The following is a 10442-nucleotide window of genomic DNA, read 5'->3' as shown; positions in this document are numbered from 1 at the left end:
ATGCAAAAGATCTGGTTTTCCTTTGTCGGTCCGTGTTGTTATTTCCTTCTATAGTTTTCTTAATTATGTAAATTATGCTGATCCTCTTTTTAGTAGCATGTGTGAATCCCTTGTTACGAACTTCGTAGTGCGTTTTACCTGCGTCCAGGTATGTTCTTTTAATTGCTCCTTCGCCTTCGCCCCTGTGGATCATTTTGGTTGGACTAGCTGAGGCGTTTGATGACCGTGTGCAAATCATCTCTTGTTTGGCGTTTTGAGGCATATCTAGGTTGAAGTATTGTTTCTTTTGGAATGGTTTACTAACAATTTAAATGTTCAAAAAGATGCCCATGCTTGAAAGCATGCAGTTTGTTGTTGTTGTTGTTTCATTGTTTGAACTCAAACAAAGTACAAACGCTTTGTCCCACTTAATGCTTGCAAACAAAAGGGTTCGTGAGTTTGTCCCTTTCGCTTTTGAGTTAATTGGACAAGTTAAACATTTTGCGAGAGACAATTTGAGATTCGTGAAGTCAACATCGAGGCGGTGAAAGAGGTCACGAAGTGTTTGTGATCTTTATCAGCTGAAGGGTGAGTAAGAGAGAGACATCTCCAACATCAAAAGGGTAAGTTTTACTTGTGATTTTTAAGGGTATCAAGTTTTTAAATTATGTCTTGGTCGCTAACTGGTCGATTTTGACCACCTTTGGGTATTTTTAAGCTTTAGGTAGGGCTAAGCACAGTTATCGATGTCACTTTTATGTGCTGTAATTCCACAAATTTAAAAATTTAACCGGGGGAAAAAAAGGCTCTGAATTAAGCACACTAACTGTTACTAGATAAAATAAGGGATGATATTTTTCAAAGCCTCCCGGAAGTGGCCAAGCTGCTGAACAAGATTCAAAATGGTGGCGTCCTTAAATTATTTTTTGGCACATTTTGAAATCTCATTTGGCGGTTCTTGTTATAATTTGACGCTAGAACAAATAACACATGGTTTCCATGTACATCCGGTTTTACTGATCATAGCTAAAGCAGGATAATGATTACAAAAGCAAGTTATTCTCGAGTGTAAAATACAAAAGATTATTATATCATTACTGAGGCAGAAGAGGTTTTGCAAATCATAACAAACATCTTTAACAATTTTATTCATTTGTACAGAGCAACAGGAATATATTTTTTAAAGATCCTTATAAACAAGTGTAAGTTGAGGGAGAAGAAGCAAGTAAGAGATATGACCCATTTTGACAGCAAACGGCACAGTTATAAGTAGAAAATGACCAAGAAAAACTCTCTAAGAAATCAATTCATTATGTAAATTCAGAATTGCCTGTTGGTTGGGGTAGACTGGTTCTGAGTGTTGTTTGTTGGAAACTGCTGATGAAGGAACCGCCCCACGTGACTCGGCTGCTGGGCGCCAGAGGACTGAGTCTGTTGATTATTTTGTCCTTGGAATTGGAACGACTGTTGCTTTTGCTAAGAAATCAAATAAAACGCGAAGAAATACATGTTAGAAAGAAGATCTACCCCTTGATGACATGACCCTTGAGATAAACTTAGAACTGCGTATTTCGCTTTTACTTTCGTGGACCTCTCTTTCACCAGCCTAGGGGGGGCCCATTTCTTAAGAGTCAACTTCAAGAGCCCGAAACTGTTCTGTTTTCATTCAAGATTGTGGTTTCAAAAGTTTTTCAAATTATACAATAAAATCCTCTGCTGAAGAAACAAAATTGACTGGTAAGGGTGCCAAAATCTGCTTCTCCATCCTTAAAGTTTGACTTCAAAATATGGCTTCGGGCCCGTTAAGTTATCGGGACTTTCGAGAAACGGACCCCAGGCATAGATAATCAGATATTGACTGATGCAACTTGGATAACTGACCATGCAATAACTGAAAAAGGACACCGGGTTGATAATTCAACAATTAATGTTGTTCTTCACGGATAAATCAACCCTGACAGCAATAAGAATGATTAGACTTTACGTGAGACATCTTACTAAAACGTAGTCCATCATGAAAGTCACGAGAAAAAACAACTGCCTATTCACAGGAATCAAATTTATTGATTTGCGATCAAATTCTCTAAACCAGTTCCATTGGACAAGGAAAGGTTTGGAGAATTTGTTCAACGAAGACATAAGGTTGGAACCAAACGAAGCTGAGGTCTTTACATGTATTTGTGTAACTGGGGAAAGATAGTTGAGTTTGAGAGAGCACGTGATGGTTAACACAGTTTCTTGCAAATGTTATTGATCAACATGCATCGCACAGCGCGTATTCATACAGCGTTTACATGTTGCTGACTTCATTAGCGTTTGAATGTACATTTCAAAAGCAGATGAGTACTCCTTCAAAGTTCAATCAGGAATCAGCTTTGTTTGATATTCTTGGTGATTTTACCACTTAATTTAACTTTTGTAGGCGTGCCCCAATTTCTTGCTGAAAGTAACTAACTTTTCTGTTCCATTCTTGTTGGTTATTGTTTGCTTGTTAGTTTGAGTTTTGCTTTAGAATTTGTTTTTGTTTTGACATGTTTGTTCGTTGTTTAATTGGTTGTTCTTGTTTTATTCCTTTCTTTTGTTCTTTTTGTAACACCACTGCTATCTAGTAATGTTAGAAAGTTAAGCGATGGATCCACGACGAGAAAAGGAAATATTCCAGAAAACACCCTTCCATTACAGATGTTTTCATATCTGAGTCCCGATCGCCTCAGTCTTCCCCCAGACGCAGACGTTCCCCATCGTTTGTCCTGAGTGATTGTCTGCGGGGAAGTGTTTCCATGTACGACTAGAACGATGCAGACGATCAGAACGATACAGACGATCAGAATGATGTAGACGATCAGAACGAAATTAGGCTCTTAAATGTACCTGTGCGGCTATTAATCTGCAATGTTTAAGTTATAGGTTAAAAGAAAAACGCGTGTCAGTGATGAAAATGCAGCTGCGAAGGTTTCAATTACTAATCACGTGCGTCAAGGAAACCTAGGGGCTCGATTCAGTGGTGCCCCCAGATAACACAGAGAACAGTCCCTATCACTGAAACAGTGACGTCATCATACATTACCTGAAACTGTTCATTGGTGTGCGCAGAGACAACGCGCACTCTTTTAGCACTCGGCTGTCCGTTAGTGTCCGAGTTCTCTTGCTTGCCTGGGTTAGTCTGGAAGTGTTAATTCAAATGTTGGCCGGGCTTAGCGAGATAAAGACACTGTAATTTTCACTGTGTACCTCGTCTAATACTGGCCTGCTACTGTCAATGTGGGGAAGGGAATGTGATTTGTTAGAGTGAGTTGTGGCTACATGCATGTGCAGACTGAAAAACACTATACGATGTGATGTTAGCGGAAATCACTCCTGGGTTATTTTCTCAGGTAACTTGTTTTACAATTGTTCCTGTTGCACAGTGTGATAACTGTAACTTGGATGAAGTTCTGCTGATGCAGGATACGCCACAGTATATAACAGCCGGTCAGATTGACATGTATATCAAAACAACTAACATTTATGAAAATATACGACTAAAAGGAAGGTTTGTACTAATTTAAACGCATGGAAATATTCCCACTCAAGAAATACTCAATTTTGTGTATATTTTTTCTAACACTTTCTCATACTTGGGATGTCTGACACCTTTACATGACCTTTCACAACTGTTAAGTAGGTGAGTATTCTGCGACCCAAACTGAATATCACTTAATGTGGGCATAATTGTACCCTATACGCGAAAATACTCAGTTTTCTCGGTAATGGTTTGTAAAGGTATCAGTGCACAGTCAAGTCGTTTGATAAAGAGAAGCTAATGCACTTCAAATATTGGCCCAATATTGGACGATTATCAACAAAATCATCTGACAATATTGTGATGCCAAAACAACGAGGCGCATTAGCCCTTTCCAGCATATACCCAACGTTGGTTCAATATGTCGACAGTATCATCGAGATGTAGCTTCGTCTTTTATCAAGAAAGCTGCACGTAGGATAATTCCGTGTGTAGTTAATCACCAAATGTTAGTCATTTTGTGCTGATCAAAAAGTTATAAGGTAATGATTCCTATCCTTTAACAACGGCATCCTATTAATTTTGCTAAGGTTGATGCGAGGTTGTAAGATCAAAGAATTTCATTACCTTTGCAGCGCTGGATTTGGAATCGCTATCATCATCATTTAGAAATTCTCGTTTAGGATAAGGAATCGTCATTCCTCCAAAGGCACTGAAATAAGACAAACAAACCTATCATTCAGTTCACTGTCTTCTTCTTTTCCCTCAATAGTGCAGCTAATGAACACGTTTAGCCGCAATTGGTTGAAAGCACAAGAAACATTATCAAGACAGCATCACATGTACTGTTTATTCAACCTGGTGGGCAAAAGAAGTTTCTAATTACTCCCCGACCCCACCCCCCTTCTCCTAAAAGCCCCTTCCCGCCCCCTCTCACCTGGACTAAAACTATACAGGCAGCTTTTCAGTACAAGACATACTTATATTTGAAAGTGTGTGTCAAAGAGCGTTTTGAATATCAAAGAAAGACTTACTTGTATAACTAACAATAGATTTGCAACAATTAACAAGAAAACTCGTAAACCAAATTTGAGCCGTTGAAAATCTTTTTCTGCCCCCCCCCCCCCCCCCCCATTTCTCTTTGATATGGGGCCCCGGAAATACACCAGCCCCCACCTCCCGAAGGCTTATCGTAGGGGTTTAAAGTACTTACTCTGGTGTTGGTAGCGGCTCTTCTTTGAAGTAAGGGTCTTGCAAAGCCTGGTCGGAGGTGATTCTTTTGTTTGGGTCCATTACTAATAATTTAGCCAGCTGTAAAATTATAAAAATGTCAAATTTTTATACTTTTATTCTAGACTTCCCTGCAATGTAGGAATATTTTGGTGAGCGAGCGATTCGCGACGTATTTCTACGTGAAAATTTTTCATTTTTACTGAGAAAATGGACGATAAGCAAGAGGAAAACAGGGAGGCGTTTTTCGGTTAACGTATACGTGAGCGGTACTGTAGGTTCATTAAGCTAACTTCTTTCCTGACAGACACCTTCACTGCAAGATATACATAAAGGAAACAACGGCTCATCTTCTTCCAGCAACATTAGGATACATGTTATCTCCACACCTTCACGTAGTTATCACATAAGACGTACAAGTAACTTAAAGATACACACATACATGCAGCACCTAAGCAGCTTGGAGAATAATAAATAAAACAGTTGCAACAGCATCTCGTATATGCATTACGCTTTTACATTCGCGTACATAAAAAAGTGTCAGTTATAACCTCTAAAGCAGTCTGTGCGTACAGGATACCAAACAGTAAAGACGTTAACGTCTTACCAGTTGAAAGGCTCTGCTTTCTTGTTTGACTTTGTGTTTCTCCATATATTTCCATAGACTTGCATTGACATAACTGGAAAAAAAAAACAACAGCAACAATAAAAACACTTAACTGATAGTCCTATTACTTGGTGCTAGGAAAAGCGGTGTACTTGATGTACGGTACGGTAATAAATTTTGCATACAAATAAAGCACCAAACACTTAAACTAGTCCATGGAGCTTCTTCTTGTGGTTCAAATATAGCATATCTTCTCTGATAAAAAAATATTACAATTTCCTCGATTGCGATTGGTTAAAAAAAACTCCTATTTTCCATTAATTCACTTGCCAGGTTGTTATCAGACAGTTATTGGACAGTTCAATGAGCCAATCACACTCAAAGTTGTTGTACTGTTTAAATCAACCAATCTAATTCAAGGTTGTAGTTTGAATCAACCAATCACAACCATTTAAAAAACTACCCCTCCTTTGTCAGTCTTTTAATGCAAATTTTCCCTTTCTTTCATAACTTGCCTATTCTTCTTTTCACAGAAATTTCAATTTTTATGATTAAGTGATAATAAGACTCTGTGTTGTCCAATTTGGTCTGTAATCATACTCATGATGAATGAATCAGACTCCTGCTGTGCAGTTGCCTGATTTTGTCAATCACTCGTAAGATTACAGACTGAATTGGACTCCACTCAGTCCTATTACCATTACACATACCATGCTGGCTTGACCAAGAATAACTCATGACTTGCATAATATTGCATAATAATCAGTTAAAATGAACACCATCCTTACTTAGCTTTTCTGAAGTCTTTTTGCAGTGTACCATGTTCTGGCATTTTTCTAATGTCCTCCCAGTCTTTTTCTGAAGGAAAAAAATTTATTTATTGATTGATTTATTTATTTATTTATAATAATTACATTACAATACAAAGTGATCATTTGGAATTTCATGTACACACAGGTCTGAATGTTATGGGCATGACACTAGGTCAGATCTGACCAGAAAAAACTTGCCCCTTCATGAAGATCTCACCTTGTGGAAATCCCATCACGTTAAAAATTCTATCCAGCTGTTCATGGTGATATGGATTGCTTGTCTTGATATCTTCTTGGCGACAATGGAATATTGGTTCACACGTCAACAACTCAGCAAAAATACATCCTATTGCCCATATATCTGGAGAAAGTGTGCAATGGAAAGAGCTTGATGGTATAACTACATGTGCAATATCTAGTCCTTGTATGATACCAAGACACATGTACTTATAGACTTGCCAAATGGCAGATAATTCCATTTTAAACTGTACAGCAAACCCAAGATGTTACATGTTATGCTCATCAATTCTATATAACTTAACACCCTCACAGGCTAGGAGCAAATCAATTAATTCAACATAATTATGAAGAAACTTGAAATTAAATGGAGAAACTTGAAGTGAAATGGCCATCAGTAAGAAGAAAATCTACAAGTAGTTACACACAAAAATGATTTCTCCCCCAATAAATACTACAAACTGCACATGCCCTAAAAGCTGATGCAGTTTTTTAAATTTTAGACAATTTTATTTAATCAAAGGTACCCTCAATCATTTGATTACCGCCAACAGTGGTGAGTCAAGAATCAAATAAAAAAAAGTTCTTGCCTCAACTCACTTTAAGCCACCACATATTGTAAAAAAGGTTCTAAAGAGTTCCAAAATATTTCAATCAAATAGAAACATTGGTAACTTTCATCCACAGCTATATTTTGCATACCTATAGCTTTTGTGTAATGTCTAGCACCAAGCAGTAACTCAGGGGCTCTGTACCAGAATGTAACCACCACTGGATCCAGATCAGCAAGTGGTTTTAATGGAGCATTGAACAGCCTGGCAAATCCCATGTCAGCTGATGAAATAACACACAAATAGATAAATAAACAATAGCCTCTGTTTGGTGCAAAAATATGCAAGATGCATGTGCTGCATTTAAACCACCCATGCACAAGCAAAAGTATTTGATGGATCATAATGAATCTTGTAGGACTTTTATGGTTTAATGCCAATAACAAAGTTGTACTGTTGTACAAAGTTGTATTTTTTTCTTTTGAATTCATGAAAGGCTTTGGTGATTTTATCAGCATACATTGTAACTCTAGTTAAATTCCCTTTTTTGTTTTTAACACATGTAAGTGACCTGCTTTGTTCTTCAGTCCAAGGTTGAAATGGTTTTTTTTTATGAGCTTCCTTTGTGAACTTACATGTATATCACTAAATATCACAAAAACATTTGCCAGAGCAACATGTTTATACCTTGAAATTCCACCCTAGAATTGTTAACAACTGTCTAATGATTTGTAAAATCAATTTTCTATAAAAATTAATGTACATCACCAACGTTTCTACAGATCAATATCAGTATCTGGGCAACTGCCCACCTACCCCTCCCCTAACTCAACAACAGTCAATTGACAACAAGTTAGGGTTAATGTTGGGTTAGGGGAGGGGTAGGTGGGCAGTTACCCAGATACTGATATTGATCCATTTCTACTAACCAATCTTCACTCTTCCCTTTTCTGGCCCCTCACCCATAACAAGGATATTAGCTGGTTTCTAAAACAGTGAACAAAGGAAAAAAAAAAAAACAAGTTACAGCTTGATCTAGATCTTAACCAGCTGTGCACATATCCTAGCGGATGTTTCCTTTAAATAATAGACTTAAATAAGACTTTGGCAAGTCAGTGAATATTCACATTCCCCTCCTGGTCAATATCCTGCCATATGTGCTTCTTGAAAAGCAATCTCAAAAACATATGCTTGCAGCATATCAATGAAAACAACAGGCATTTATCCTTAACATGGGGCATGCCTATGATAGATTAGGTTTGTTACTTGTTATTCTATCAAATAAAAAGCGGTTAAATTTTCAAGAAGGAAAAAATATCACCATCAGTCTGACTGATCTGAAATGTTTGAAACTAAGAACAACTTTTAACCCTATAACTCCCATGAGTGACCAAGACAGAATTTTTCCTTACAATATTGTACAATAAGTGATGGGAATAAATAAAAATATAAATTTGGGGATAATTAGTTGATCCAATACTAAATTCTCTGAACTAACATTGTAAGAATTGTATGGTTGGGAGTAAGGAGAATTACAAATTTGATCTTGGAGTTAAAGTGTTAACTGAAACATTTTCACCGCTGTGTATTTCTTCTTTCAAGTCAAGTGAGTGAAATGTTTGAGGTTGTGGTAACCACTAATGGAAAAATCAAATTTTATTTTCCTTTGGGCCAGATAATGTATTTTAATACAAGATCACCTCTTGAAAAACAGAAAGTGTAATTTACCACAAAATTGCATGTAATTTACTGCAAAACACGCTTGTACTTAACCCTTTAACTCCCAGAAGTGATTAAAAAGTAACTTCTCCTAATCATATCCATACATTATACAACAAAAAAGTTATGAGAATTCTCAAACTTATCAGGTTGAAGTTGTTGTCTTGATCCAACAACAAATTCTCTGAACTAATTCACAAGGAAATGTGTAGCAGCTGGAAGGGAGACTTAACATTGGGTCTTGGGAGTTAAAGGTTAACAGCATGCAATGGGATGTTCTCATTATAGATAGTTACCAAGTCTCTATGTAGAACCCAGTTAGAATGAAGATAATGGATGCCATCCAAGATCTGATAAAGCAAAGACTTAACCATCCCTTTAGGAACAGGAACAGCCTTTTTTTGGGCTTTGGATGCTCTATGATATTTGATGATGTGCTTTGGGAAAAGATGAAAAAAAAATACAACAGTTTGACACACAATCAAAAGCATACACTTTTTTGTGTTCACTGAGACTAACATCATGGTACATAGTGCATTTGGCCACAATCTCAAATTGTAAACGTCATATAAAAATGGTAAAATTTACCCCCTTCTTGGTACTACCTCAAATCACTTGGAATTTGTGAAAAATCAGCTGATAAAGGATTGCTCTACCAGTTTAAAAATTCATTTTTTCAGTGTAACTGTTGTCCTTAAAATAAGGAAAAACACTGGGTTATGAGCTACATGTAATCAAATAACAGCCCAGCCAACAGCTGTATGTTGACCAATATTTGTTAAACAAATTCAAAGCTAAAAAAAAAGGGTTTAAAACTCACCCACAGATCGTGCTCTGCAAAATCAAAAAGAAGCCAAACTTTTCTATCGGCATGGGAAAGGAAAACGCGTTGCAATGCAATCACATTCGGATGCTTCAACTCTCGGAGAAGCTGAATAAAAAAATACATGAAAGCATTATCAGAAGGGTTGATTACAAAAATTTGATAGCTGATATTCAGTTTTGAAATTTTGGAAAAGGAAAAATTAAACCCAAACTGGTTCATGAACACATGCGCTCGATTACTTCGAATTTGTGATTTCACTGATTTGCCGACAACATAAATTTCTTTTACTCACTGCTATCTCGCGGCAAGCTGACATCGAGATCCCAGTTCCTTCGATCTGCTTAAGGGCGAAATATTTCCCATTTGGACTAGCAAGAAAAGCAAACAAAACCAATAAGACAACTGTAAAATAACGATTTGATGTAAACAGCCTCGAATGCAAATGACATAATTTTTGTTCTTACCAATCTTTTTGTTTAGCTTTGTAAACATGCCCATAAGTTCCTCGACCTACTTTGCAACCTTCAAAATCAAATTTATCCTCTACTCTTTCCCTCTGCTCATTCGTTTTCAGTTTGAATTCAAAGTCCATGACTGGAAGACAAACACTTCTTTCAGGGACCAACATAAACGGCCGCCATATTTTTGATGGCTTTGGTGAGCCTCGATTTTGTGTTACCTTTCTACGCAACATCCAGCGGTGTTGCAAGCCATCAAAACAGTGTTGTGTCTATGTGAAATTCTAAATAAATCTACAGATGTAATCGGTACAACCGTGTGCTCAATACTTTCAAAAACAAGTAAATTTTCTCAGCAGAATCATACTTTGCAGTTTCCTTCCATGAAGGAAGGCTTTCAAATCAACAATATTTACAAAATTCTCAATGCAGATTGGTTGCTCCTTCAAGTTGTTATCGTTATTTGTAATAGTTGTTTGTTCCTTAGGAAGCGTCGCCGTTTAGGTCTAAGTTAGGTCTAA

The 10442-nt window shown here is 37.1% G+C and overlaps 1 protein-coding gene across 2 annotated transcripts; it reads right to left on the bottom strand.

Annotated features, from left to right (window-relative positions):
- Positions 1–1108: 1108 nt before the first annotated feature.
- LOC131791429 (cyclin-dependent kinase 8) lies at positions 1109–10269 on the bottom strand. 2 transcript variants are annotated; one of them, XM_059108770.2, is made up of 13 exons: positions 9928–10269; positions 9756–9831; positions 9458–9568; positions 8934–9074; positions 7848–7905; positions 7070–7201; positions 6348–6491; positions 6107–6176; positions 5319–5391; positions 4695–4792; positions 4109–4193; positions 3047–3142; positions 1109–1455 (listed from the first exon to the last, which is right to left on the bottom strand). In XM_059108770.2, the coding sequence occupies exons 1-13, from the start codon at positions 10155–10157 to the stop codon at positions 1300–1302; spliced, it is 1470 nt and encodes a 489-aa protein (XP_058964753.2). In that variant the 5' UTR covers positions 10158–10269; the 3' UTR covers positions 1109–1299. The 2 variants fall into 2 exon arrangements, with proteins under 2 accessions (XP_058964753.2, XP_058964754.2); XM_059108771.2 differs by lacking the exon at positions 3047–3142 and having other exon boundaries at positions 9928–10264.
- Positions 10270–10442: the final 173 nt, after the last annotated feature.

This window comes from Pocillopora verrucosa, chromosome 9 (assembly GCF_036669915.1).
Source record: "Pocillopora verrucosa isolate sample1 chromosome 9, ASM3666991v2, whole genome shotgun sequence".
Lineage (NCBI taxonomy): Eukaryota > Metazoa > Cnidaria > Anthozoa > Scleractinia > Pocilloporidae > Pocillopora > Pocillopora verrucosa.
This window is presented reverse-complemented; position numbering and strand designations above follow the sequence as displayed.